The 12,862-nt window shown below is 46.3% G+C and overlaps 1 protein-coding gene across 1 annotated transcript in view; it reads left to right on the top strand.

Moving 5' to 3' along the window:
- The window catches only part of TRIM71 (tripartite motif containing 71), a 60,916-nt gene that overhangs the window by 35,011 nt on the left and 13,043 nt on the right, over positions 1-12,862 (top strand). Inside the window, exon 2 of the mRNA XM_054595122.1 lies at positions 8,407-8,574. Coding sequence (XP_054451097.1) covers positions 8,407-8,574 — 168 coding nt within the window. The remainder of the gene's footprint in view (positions 1-8,406; positions 8,575-12,862) is intronic.

Raw genomic sequence — 12,862 nt, 5'->3', positions numbered from 1 at the left:
CAAGATAGTTTTTCCCCCTGGTGATGAAGGCCTCCCCTTGCTTTAAACCCACCTGTCCACCTGATCGCTGCCACACAGGCAACTGAAACCCCTTTTGCTACTTTAGGAAGTGAAAAGGTTTCAGGTGCACAATGTTGCCCACTGTTTAAGAGGTGAGTGAGGACTGAGTTACACGGCCACCTACAGAGTCTCGCCATTTAAAAAAAAAAAAAAGCCTCCAAGCACCACTGACTCATGTCCAGAACACACATTTAAAAACTGTGCCTTGCTTTCGAGACCTCGGAGGCAACAGAAAAACTGTGTATCTGGGTCAAAAATCTATCTTTTCGGGTCTTGTTTAAAAATCTATAATTTCGTGGACAGTGATCTCCTCTTGGAACAAATCTCGATTTTATTTGCTGCTGGAAGCTGCATGGGCCATTCATTAGTACATCAGAGGTCAGATGCACGCAGGGGCGGCAGCTGGGGCACTAATGATTTCATATGGCTTTGTATGAGCGCGGCCGCCTGCGGTGCTGTAAATCGGGCTCGGGGCTCTAATTCTCCCTCCCGCCCCCCCACAAGAAAACCTCCAGGGAATTAGTCTGAGGCTTGCCTCTGGTGCGCTAGAACTTAAGATAATATTTATAGTGGAGGGCAAAGGAGAAATAATACCTAATGGGAACATTGTGGGAAGAATGGTAGCAACTTATTCAAAGTAAATTACATGGGGCCATTGGAGTAACTCATTTATGAGCTCAACGAGTATTTATTAGGTCCTTAGCTAGGAAGAGGGCCATGCCACAGCCAGGCTCCAAGCTTCACCCCTTCAACGACATGGGGTTATTGGTGGGAGGGTTTCCCCCTCCCTTTTTTTAGGTATAATTTACATAAAATAAACAGACTGTAAATACGCGTTTTGAGTTTTGACAATTTATATACACCTGTGTGCCCATAAAGATATTCGAACATTTCTATCACCTCAGAATGGTTGCCCCAACTTCTGATTTTTCTCACCTTTGATTAGTTTTGCCTTCATATACATGGAATTATATAGTGTGTTCTTTTTTGATTCTGGCTTTTTCCACCAAGCATATGTCATAGAGATATATATCTGTGTGATTGTGCCAATCAGTAGTTCATTTTCATTGCTGAAAAATTGTCTGTTGTTAGGATATACCGCAGTCTGTCTCTCTGATATGGACATTTTTATTTCTGAACTGGAAGAGTTTTCAAACACCCAGGTCTTATTAAAGTAAGTTTATTTGTTACAGTATGTTTGTTAGGCAGTAATCCAAAACACCAGCCTGGCGTGTCCTGCGTATCCCTCAGTGTCGTCATAACATTGGTCTGTTGCGAGAAACCCAAGTGCATGTGTCATTTGCCACTGTGGGCCTATGTTAGAGCCTTCAAGATATGAGAGAGAGAGAGAGTCCACACTGCAGATAGCCTCGGTGGGCTTGGCTGGCTGGATCTGTGCCTCGGGAGGCTGCACGGTGGGGCCCAGGTCACAGGCTCCAATCAGACCAGAGCGAAGGAGCTGTTACAGGGTGGGTTCCAAGAGGCGGACACCGAGAGCTGGGATGGCTGGGATGGCGAGCTTGTTTGTCAGCAGCTGTGAAAGGCAGGGGAAGGAAGCAGAAGCAGGCCCGGCAAGACCTCAGTGCCAGCAAAACGAACGAACCGGACACAGAGCTCTATTCCGTTCCCCCTTCCCATCCTGGGAGTTGCCAGTGTTGTATATTGTCCTACACTGGGCATTTTATGACATCATGTTTATACTTCTAAAAATTTGATGTTCCTTCTTGTGATTTCACAGAGGCTTTGAGAAATGCTAATGGTAGCTCAGTGTGGGAAGCGCTGTCTTCTGCCCGCGAATTTTCCCGCCCAAATCCCCTGCACCCTTGTCACTCACCTGGACTGTTTTTTTCCATGTCCTGTTAAACTGACCGCGGCTCCCTGAGTAGGGTCAGGGTCCCAGGAAAACCCGTGCCCGGGTTATACTGCCCCTTGTTGCCTCCTGAAGTGCCCCCCCCCCCCCCCGCTTCTTATACAACTTTTTAAAATTTATTAATTTATTTATTTATTTATTTATTTATTTATTTATTTATTGAAAGAGAAGCATTGATTTGTTGCCCCACCCATCTTCACATTCATTGGTTGGTTCTTGTGTGTTCCCTGGCTGGGGATGAACACGCAGGAAGGAACATGCAGCCTGGGCTTAGGGAGACCATGCTCTCACCGGCTGAGCTGCTGGCCAGGGCCTGGAGGCCCTTCCTTGAGTCATCAGGTTGACCACGATACCCACAGCTCTAGGGAGGGGGCTGTGGTAGGAAACATTTTGTCTGTGGCTCTGGCAAAACTGGTGGAAGGCATGTGTGCTGTGTTCAGGGTGACCTTGTATCTGGGTTTCATCTTCAAGTCAGTGCTGGGGAGCAAATGCTCTTCCAGGAAGAACTTGCTTCCATACATTTTATGGAATTCTGACACTTCTGTGAGCCAAAAATTGGGTTATTTCTCATTTTACCAAATCTGCAGCTCAGCCCAGCCCAAGTCCTTCAACTCTGGAAACAACTTACCTAATTATCTGTTCCTTTGTGTTTGGTCCTAGTTTTCAAAAGGTAGTCATTCTGCTTTAGCATATGTTAATAGTAAACGCTGTGTGCTGGGGAAAACACAGACTGGTGTTCTACAGGGAGGGTCCTTGGCAGGGTTGCTAGACTATAAAGTGGGGGGGGGGGGACCCTCGTGTACCCGGCCCTTGGGCGTTGGGACCTTGTTGCAGAAGCAGGGGGACAGGTGCTGGGAAGGAGAAAGCAGCTCGCATGGTTTGAGAAAGCGTGTCAAGTGAACAGCACACGACATTCCGTGGCCATCAAACTTTAGGCACCAGAAACCTCAGTGCCCCCGATGTTGTTCAGCCCGATGGCCAGGCAGGTGTAGTGGAAGGTTTGTCCAGGTCTCCCCGAACCCTTGGGATCAGATGTGCCTCAAACGTTCTGATTTTAGAAGAAGTTTAATGCTGTGCATGTATGTCTGTTAGTAACAACATCACAAAATAATGAGTTATTAGCATTTCTTCCGTAAATATATGAAAACTCCCACTCAGTGGTAAGAATTATAAGTTGTTTTCATGCCTGTTCAGGTTTTGCTGTCAAATAGCTTATGTAAAAACTTCTGATTTCCAGAACCTGTTGTTAGGTTTTGGAATTGCAGGAAAGGGACTGCAGGTTTTTATGGGGAGACCCCAGTGTTTGCTTCACTGGGTATTTGAATGGGTCCCCCCGCCCCGGGACTCCTAAGTGTTTATTCTTAACACCCCCCTTCCTGTACATTGCCTGAGACTCCTTAAAGCCACTGTCCACCAGGCGCCCCCAACTAGTCCCCCTTTTGGGTTTGGGACCGTCCATAACAGCCATTACTAAGGATGCAAAACACTGCAAGGCATGCTTTCTTGCTGCTCCTCTTCTCGGCTCTTTCTCAATCTCTCCCGGGCTGCCCCAGCAGCCTGTACCCCCAGTTCCCCACACTGGCCTTCTCACCTGGTGTCCTGCTGGCTTTCTGGGTTCATGTGGTCTTGTTGGGAACAGAAACGGGCACTTACCAACCTGAGTTTGCATGGATGGAGGTTGAGTTGTTAAATTTGGGAGTCCTTACACTTAACAGGGAGATGTGTCCCCTGACACAAGGGATAGGACAATTGAACATAGTACCAAGTTGAAAGTTGGGGGTTGTATAACGAACAAAAGACAGTGACTGCAGCACTGAGGATGATTTTTTGAAAAATCACGACTTTCTTCTGTCCACATACTAATTAATTAAGTCATGGTACGTCTACAGGCAACATCATATGCGGCCATTCATAAGATGGGCCGCTCGACTCTGAACAATCTCCAAGTTGATATAGTTAAGTGAAAAATCTAGTATGACGTACAGGTATTTATCTCTAAAAAAAATTCACACGCCTGGACTAGAGCATATTTTTCGATGATTGTGTATGTTGGGAGAGATTTACAAGTGTTTGCACTTGTGTGTCTTTTTGCGTTAAAAACACATGTTACGTTCCCTATCTAAATACTTTTTTCAGACTCTCCACGCACAAAGAAATAACTTGTCCTCAGCCTGGCTCCGCTGCGTTTGAGCCGGTGAGGTGACTGTGCTTGAATAAGGGTCTGATTTCTTTCTTTCCCCTTTTCCTGGCCACCCCCTACCCCCCAGGTACAGCTCTGGGTAGCAGCGGCACGTGGCCAAGGATCTGCAGTAGGAGCGCCTGCCTCTGCTTTGGACTTCGTATTCGGTGTATTTTCCATAAATCAAGTAAAGCTTGGTTTTCATGTTATTGAATAGACTTAGTTTCTTTGCTGGACTTTACTCCTTGAACTTGGCTTACCACTTCTGAATAGGAGAGTCTGCAGAGTGGCACACACTGATAAGGCTTCTGGTTGTCACCAGGCATTCTTCATTTCTATAATGGGAAATTAAGAAGCCCTTTTGGATGGGTGGAGACCTCCTCCTGTCAAAGCCTGAGTTTGTAGGAGACCAGATGTGCCCAGTCATTTTTAAGAGGTGGGGGGGCGGATCTCAAAAATAAGTTTACAGCAGTTAATATATTGTATTTCAGTTGGGATTTTGATGATGAGAGGCCCCTCCGTCCTTTGAGCTTACATTTTTCACTGATGTGAGCAGTTGTATTTAAAGCTAGAAGCTCGTTCTTATGGATGTGCGGTGTGTATGAATTCCTTGTTGGATCGCAGGTAGTATAAAAAGTAGATTTCCAGAAAGTGCTTGCACTCACACACCAAGTTGTGTTCATTAACAAAGCGCTTGATTTAAGCTCTGGCTAAGGAAAACCGACCTACTTGGTATTTTTATTTATTTATTTTTTCTTTAACCTCCCCCTTCCTCTCCCGCTGGGCCCGCATTCCTAGGTCTTTGTCTCCGCTTGGTATTTTAGAAATTTTGGGAGAGGAAGGCAGTGGGTGGGGCCTCCTGGAAGCTGGGGGCAGGGAAGAGGGTGGTCGCTCACAAGGTCAGAGGTCGAGCCTGCTCCATTCAGCTGGGGCAGCCAGATTGTCGCCATGCAGGGGCGGGGGCGGTGGGGGCGGGGGCGTGTGTGTGCATCTGCTTGGGAAGCCCCAAACAGGCAGCCCCAGGCCCTGGAATTCCTCCCTCCAGAGGCCTGCTCCTTCCCCCCACCCCCTTCCTGGAGCCATAGTTCATGGCCTCTGCTACATTGCTGGCCTTGGACCCTCCACACAGCCCTTTCTTTGGAAGACGTGGGTTCCAGTTTATTCTGTAAAAATAATCCTGCAGCTGGTTCGGAGAGTTGTTCCCATGCACATCCTTACCTATTGATCGGGTTTCACAAGCTCTAAAATGGTGGATTTTCGACCTTGGATGCCGAGCTTGTTATGGGTTAAAAGTTCTACTCCAACTTTTTCTAGAAAGTTTATAAAATAGATCACATTTTCAGTGTTCGGACAATATTCCTACCCCCACCCCCACCCCCCAATCAGCAATTTATTTACTAGTAGCACCGTGAGGCTGTGCTTTTACTCACCCATAGCTTTTTCTGATCCACTAGCTGGGTGCCCCCCACGTCCAGCCCCAGCGCTGCCTGGAGCTGCATCGATCCCATGTGCAAAGATGCTAGGTGGGATTTGCCCGTTCTGGGGGGATCTGGGCCCTCAAGGCTACACGTAGGAGGGGCGTGGTGCCCAGGACTTCTTTCTGAGGCTGAGGCCCCAGAAACAAGAGTTCTTGGGATTTCAAGGGTAGACTGGACCTCCTGAGGCACCTAGTCAGACTGGCTAGGTGGTCCCATGACCAGGCAGTGCCAGGCTCAGCTGAACAGCCTAAGGTACTTTGCCACTCACTGCCTGTGCAGATGAGTGGTTGCCCAAAGACACAGGATAGCAAGGTGTCTCTAGCTAGTCAGTCCATACAGCTGTCCCTAAAACAAGTTAATCCTGAGAAGAGACAGAGAAGATTGCTTAACTGTCTTTGGCAGGAGGGGGCAGGAGACAGAAGGCTCTGAAGCCTGCTTCATTCTAATTTAAAAGGAACCTTCTGGTGGATGGGTTTCACACTTGCTATTAGCATAGGAGTGATCCCTTTATTCCCTTGACAAATGGAGGGAGCAAAGGAAAGGAATGTGGTTGGAACCTGTGGGTGAATTGCTTTCGCATCACATCATTTGGGGGGGGAAAAAGAAAAACCTGTCCGGGAATTACCCCCAAATGTATCCAGCTTCACATCTTTTGGTTGGTATTTCAGGTTAGCTTGAGAATTTTAGGTTTATCAGATCAGAAAGATGATCTCATCTCTAAATGGTGGGCCTGCTTTTAAAAGTGACTGGTCTTGAAGGCAAATTGCCAACACTTGGTTTCAGTCTGCCATGGCTCCTGGAGAAAAGTCGTGCCCTAGCTAAAAAACTGCTAGGAAAGCTGCAAACCTGACCACATTACCACCCCCCCCTCCTGTAAAATAGAGGCCGTAAAATTTACCATATCAGAACTATTTCTTAAAGGTAGGAATGATGAGGGGCTCAAATGTTGGGAGAATTTTAGTTTCAGGTAATAGCTAATAAGCTTAGTAATCAGCGTATGTAAAAAGCTGTTGTTTCCGGAACTGAAGGTATGACCCACCTTGAGTCCAGGAGACCATAAGCTGTTCCGCCTTTGTGCCTCTGGAGGTCTCACGCCCTCCAGCTGGTGTCTGAGCCACTGTGCTCCAGGGTGAGGTGGCCACCGCCCGGGGTGAGAATGCTGCAGTTTTTTAAATCCAATTAACTTTTCTCTGAATGTCAAGCCCCTTACCTACACTTTGTTTTCCCTATAAAAAGGGCCATCTTCTCAGATCCCTGGCCGTTGGAATAAAGCGCCCATAAAGATTCAATCCTTGTTTCTGCTTTTTGGGTCTGGTAGGTGGCAGGCAGCATGGACACTGGCTTTTCGGGTTTCAGGAATATAATATCCTAAATCTTTTCCTATATCAGAATCCAAAAGTAGCCACTTGGAAAAGTAGCCTAACCCGTGCTGGATTACATGCCTCTCTATTAACTGTGTTAACCCAGGGTGGAGCAGGCCTGTGTTCTGGGCCGAGCCATTTGGGAGATCGTTTCCCTAGTGGACGTATGTGCTCCTCACCAGGACTTGGGTGGGTTTGTAAAATAACCTGGAAAAAGGAGAGCAGTGGCCTTCTCACTGATTGCCTCAGGGCTGTTTCTCTGTGGGACTTTGCACCTAATAGGGACTTCCTGGCCCTCAGGGCTAACCCCCTCCCCCATCTCTGTCTCCCTATACCTGCTTCTCTGCCAGGACAAGCGCTTGTACTATTTCACATGTTGGACCTCCAGGATACCTAGCGAAGTGCTGGGGCTGTGCATGAGGTGGCCAGTACCAGGCACACGTGGGAAGCAACTCTTCAGAAACCTCAGCTTGCCCTCCCTGCTCTGCGCTTGCTAGCTGTGTGGCCTTAGGCACCTCACAACCTGCTGTCTTCACGTGGGGATTGAGTATGTTGTGTCTGTGAGAGAGCTCCCCTTGGACACCATGTCCCTGCCTCCTGTTGCGTGTTGGCTGGCTTTCCCTCTCACCCAGGTGTACCAGAGGCAAATGTAAGCTCTGCTCTTGAAAGCAATCCAGCAAACATTTACAGAGAGTGGCGCTAAGTGCCTTGCTCTGTGGAGGGATACAAGACTGGCCCAGTTTCTGTGCCAAGGAGCTGTCGCTCTTGAGAGCTCCTCATTTATCAGCAGGTGGAGGTGGTGCCAAGGCTCCTCTCTCTCCCTCCCAGCATGCTGGGCCCCAGGGAAATAGAGAAAGAACATCGCCGAAAGCAGTTAAAGCGGTTCTGTTGGCATGGGCCGCCTCCCAGGGTCAACTCCTGGGAACAACTTGGCAGGAAGAAGAAAGACAAGGAGCTGGCTGACCTTACCACTAGATTTTGCCCTTAGCTTGCTTGAGTGCCTAGAGGACCTTGCTTTGCCTGTCGTGCTAATCTCCTTGATGGGTTGGGGGGGGGGGTGTGTGCACGCGCGAAAACCCTTAGTGTGAAGCTGATTAATACTGGCCCTTAACCTTGCTTCACACGCAAGAGAAAATTTCTCGTATATTCTTTCACTTGGGCTACCAATCTCAGAAATAACATAATCTTAGGATTTATTAATCTAAGGTACAGGGAAATGTTAGGTCTTTGAAATGCCTCAGTTATATAGGGTGCCTGTTCTTTGACTTGGGGCAGGGGACGGGGAAGGAGAGCACGTTGTGCGCTTGGTTGACGGCCGTGCTCCCTGTCTTTGGAGCGGCTGTGCTCCTCTATTGGGAACAGTGGGTGGAGGTCTGGGCTCCAGAGCCCTGCTGCTGCTGTCCTGCCTGTCCCAGTCGTGCATCTCTCGTTAATGCCTGTCCCGTCTCTGGTCCCCAGGTGCTGCACCTGTACTGTGATACTTGCTCCGTGCCCATCTGCCGTGAGTGTACAATGGGCCGGCACGGCGGCCACAGCTTCATCTACCTCCAGGAGGCACTGCAGGACTCGCGGGCACTCACCATCCAGCTGCTGGCTGACGCCCAGCAGGGCCGCCAGGCAATCCAGGTCAGTCCTTCCCCACCCTTCACCTGTTTGCCTTGTTCTTCCTTGCACAGAAAACCTTTCCCACTCCCTTTCAGATGGCGTGTGTAGATTACTGGGCAGACGCCAGTGTGGGGGGGCCGTGGAACAATGACCCAAATGAGCTGCTGTGATACCCATGCAACTCCAATCCCTGGGGCCCTGGCCGCCTGAGGGCGGGGGAGGCCTCCCTGAAGCCTTGTGCGGAGTAGGATGTGGCCAGAGTTACTGACCAGTCCGGGCTTGTTCCAGACACCTAGCCGGGCCCCTATCACATCATCTGTCTGTTTCCCATCCAGCCCCTCCCCAAATCCAGGTGGACTGCAGAAGGACTGGGAGCTTAATGCTGTTCAGACAGAGACCTTCCCTCTTCAGAATGAATGAATGACTGAATGAATGAATTTATAGTGGCGAGAGAGCAGCGAGCATGGGAAATGCCGTATAAAGTTCAGAGTCGCAAACTCTTTTCAGGGTGATAAAGTCACATCCTGGTAACTTAGACTCTTGTTTCTGTTGACTCTTCATCCCTTGGGGGTTAGGAAGGGACACCTATGTGTAACTTTGGGGCATAGCAGAGTTCTCTCACATAGGTAATGCTGTGTGTTTGGATTGATTTTGAATCTTGTCACCTGGTTCAGGTGACAAGGTTTTAGGAAAACAGAAATATTGAAAAAGAAGCTGTTATTTACATTCTAGAGTATTTGAATAAGTGAATTGTTATTTTAAAAAAAGTCTTTTTAGGAAAATGGTTACAGAACTGACCATGTGCTCCAATCAGGGAATGGAAAGATGGTTCCCGGGGTGTCCAGCCCATAAATTTACTTAAAACCTTTATTTATTTAATTTGGGGGGGGGGCACTCATCAGTTTTTGTTAGTGTTTGTGTATTTCATGTGTGTCCCAAGACAACTCTTCTTCTAGTGGGGCCCAGAGACACCAAAAGGCCAACACTCCTGGTTTAGAGTTTAATAAATTTCTTCACAGCTATCACATTCCTATGCATAATAATGAAGGAATCTCTCTGAGCCAGATTATCTGATACACAAGTCATAACACTGGAAGTTTGAGAGTCTGGGTTTCTGGAATCACTTACGCTGTTGTATTCTCATGCCTTCAGAGTGTCTCCTGATTGCTGATACATCTTGTTTGTCAGCATAGTTTGGCACATAGTTCTTTCATTTATATTTTATTTTAGTGACTCTGTGTCCCTGCAGGTTTCTCTCCTAGACACCATCACTGTAAAGAACAGCCGATGACTGGGTTCGTACCCCCCATAGATTGTGGCGTTATCTGATGAACCCCTTTCTGTCCTTGGAGACTGAGAACACGCAGGGGGTCCTCAAAACAACCAGAGAGCAGCCGGTGAGCTTTGTGCTCTGCTGCAAACTCTGTCCCTGGGGGGCGTGGGGAGGAACGTGTGGTTAAAATAATGAAATCTCAGAAGCACAAACTTGAGCTTTTTGTGGAGGGGAGAGAGAAGGGCAGATTTTGTCTGCCACACTCAACTTTCTGAACACAGTCACTGTTAGCTAAGAGTCTGCTGTGTGGGTCGTAAAAAATATATAGGCGTGAAAATTAAATATTAGTTAGTAAATTATAGCTGATACTAATGTAAATACTAGATCATGGGGCATTTTGTGGGGAGGATCCAAGTGGCAATTTGGGGAGGAGGGTTCTTGGGGTGAGTTGGTATGCACAGTGCAATCTGTGGCCACACTGAGATACACCTGCTGAACATCAACTGTGTAGATTATTAAAGACTCCCTAGAAAGTCCTTGTGTAACTGTATGTAAACCCTTTCATGGCTTTGGTTATAATTCTTTAAAACCTGCATTCAGCCAGTAATCTGAAGATCTGGGGTATAATTGGACACCTGTTTCTGTCTGAACAGAAGTTTTTGCTCCATTCTCACTCAGTTTCTTGGACACATAGCTCTGATTGTCCTGACCCCACACAAGGAACCCATTCCAGTCCTAGACTGGTGTCTCAGCTGGTTGGAGCATCCTCCTGTATGCCAAAAGGTTGCAGGTTCGATCCCCAGTCAGAGAAGATACCTAGATTGTGGGTTAAGAGTCCAGTGGGGGCACATACAGGAGGCAGCCATGTCTGTCTTTTTCTGTGTGCTCCCTCACCCCATTTTCTTCTCTCTCAAATGAATAAGCATATCCTCAGACAGGCATTAAAAATAAAGGGAGGGAGGAAGGAAGGAAGGAACCCAGGTCCAAGAAAGTGAGTGAGAATATAGGGAAGAATCTGCTTGTCTTCAGCAGACACTTAGCTGAGCACCTGCAGTGTTACGGGAGAGCACTGTTTGGAGGACCTCAGGCGCAGTCCCTGATAATTCCAAGTGGCATTTTTAAAGTATATCTGGAAAGACTGGGAAAAGCAGCCAGGATATAGCACAAGGTATGCCTTTCTTTTTACGTATATAAAGAGATTCATAGATTAGTGTTAGACTATGCAAGTGTTTTCTCCTTTGGTCACTGAGCAGGGGGCAGAATGACAGCCACTGAAAGTTTGAGATGTCCCTACACCACAAGGTAAAGACATGATGGTGAAACCCAATAAAATAACACACTGAGTTGAGTGGGCCTGCCTCGTACACCTGATTGCTTCATGCAGTTGGTCAGAATGTTAAGGGCCCAAACACATAGTCCTTACGCTGTCACTTTATAGCATTTACATGAAAGAGTCCAACAGAGATGGTACAAAGACTGTTTTCTGTTCTTAATGCGAACATCAGACGAGGAAGGAATGTAGTCAATTAACATGATTTTAAAAAAGTGATGTTTCTTGAAAATATACATAAAACCAGCTCCTTTAAAAATTTTTATTTTTATTTTATTTGTTTTTGGAGAGAGGGGAAAGGAGGGAAAAAGAGGGAGAGGAATCAATGTATGAGAGAGAACATGAGTTGGTTGCCTCTTGCACGCCCCTGACTGAGAATCGAACTTGTGATATTGCGCCTCACGGGCCAGTACTCAATCCACTGAGCCACACCAGCCAGGGCCCCCTCCTTCCTTTAAAAAACAAACAAACAAAAACACTGAATTATTCTAGTCACAGGGTAAGAAGAGATTCTGATTTAAGAAACTGTCTAGATTTGTTTATTTGCTCTAAATGATGTTAATATATTAAGTGTGTCATTTGGGAGCTTTTAAGAGCCATTTATTTGTACTAACAAAATGGCAGATCCAAGCAACAGTAGCTATGCTAGAAATAGTCTTTATTTTGCTACTAAAGACAATTAAGATATCAAACCATGGTGTAGTGAACACACAATACATTGTACAGGTGATAATGTCGTGGAATCGTGCACTTGAAACCAGTATAATTTTGTTAACCCATATCGCCCCAGTAAATTCAATGAAAATGAATAGAAGAAAAGAAAAGGCATTGAGCCAATTGTAAAGGGCACTGAAGGAGGGAGAAGGAACAGATTTAAATTGATCATAACAAACACCAAAATTAGAACCTCGCTAGATTAAAGGGCTACATCGAGAAGAGGGAGGAAAGTATTGAAAGGGAAATAAAGGTGGATACGTCGGCATATTAAAAGAACACAAACTAGAAAATATGGTAGTTACTCGGAAAAGATCATAAAAGTAATTAAAACAGGAAGACATGTAGATAAAGGAATGAAAGAGACAAAAACACACCTGAGACAGGGGGAAATCCAGTTACTCAGTAAATTTAGCCTCAACAGTGATCCATTTAAAATGACACCAGAATACTATTTTGGATAAACAGTAAGCATGGTGCTTACTCTTTGTGGGTGGGAGAACATGTTTTGGATAAAACCCCAGAGCTTTGAACATGGGAGTAACCAGTCCTTCTTTGGGAATCTCCTCCAAGATAGCACCCTGCATTTTGAAGGTATTTGTTGCACGGCTATGAATCACCAACAATTGGTGTAAGGACTTTTTTAGCCACTTAAATTTATAAAGCAATTGTGATCACATTAAAAAATACATACAGCGTTAAAGCAAAACAAGAACACTCTGAAGAGAAGTTGGTTCAGGAAAAATTATGCAGAACCAGAACACAGTGCCTGGGGAAATTGTCAAGTGGAAGTAGACAGAAATATTGGTAATAGTGTTATTTTTTTTAAACCATGGTTATATTTCAATGTACAACTTCTGTACAACCAAAAAGGTAAAACACCACAGTAAAATAACAAAGCATGGTATTTGGTTTGCAATGCATAACAAATGGTTGCACCTTGAGTCAAAAGTGAACTAGTAGTATTTTAAGATGGGACTGAGGCAAAGATA

This window comes from Pteronotus mesoamericanus, unplaced genomic scaffold, assembly GCF_021234165.1.
Source record: "Pteronotus mesoamericanus isolate MK-2021 breed Mesoamerican mustached bat unplaced genomic scaffold, CSHL_Meso_final scaffold_54, whole genome shotgun sequence".
Classification (NCBI taxonomy): domain Eukaryota; kingdom Metazoa; phylum Chordata; class Mammalia; order Chiroptera; family Mormoopidae; genus Pteronotus; species Pteronotus mesoamericanus.
The sequence above is the reverse complement of the archived record's forward strand: the minus strand, read 5'-3'. Positions and strand labels throughout refer to the sequence as shown.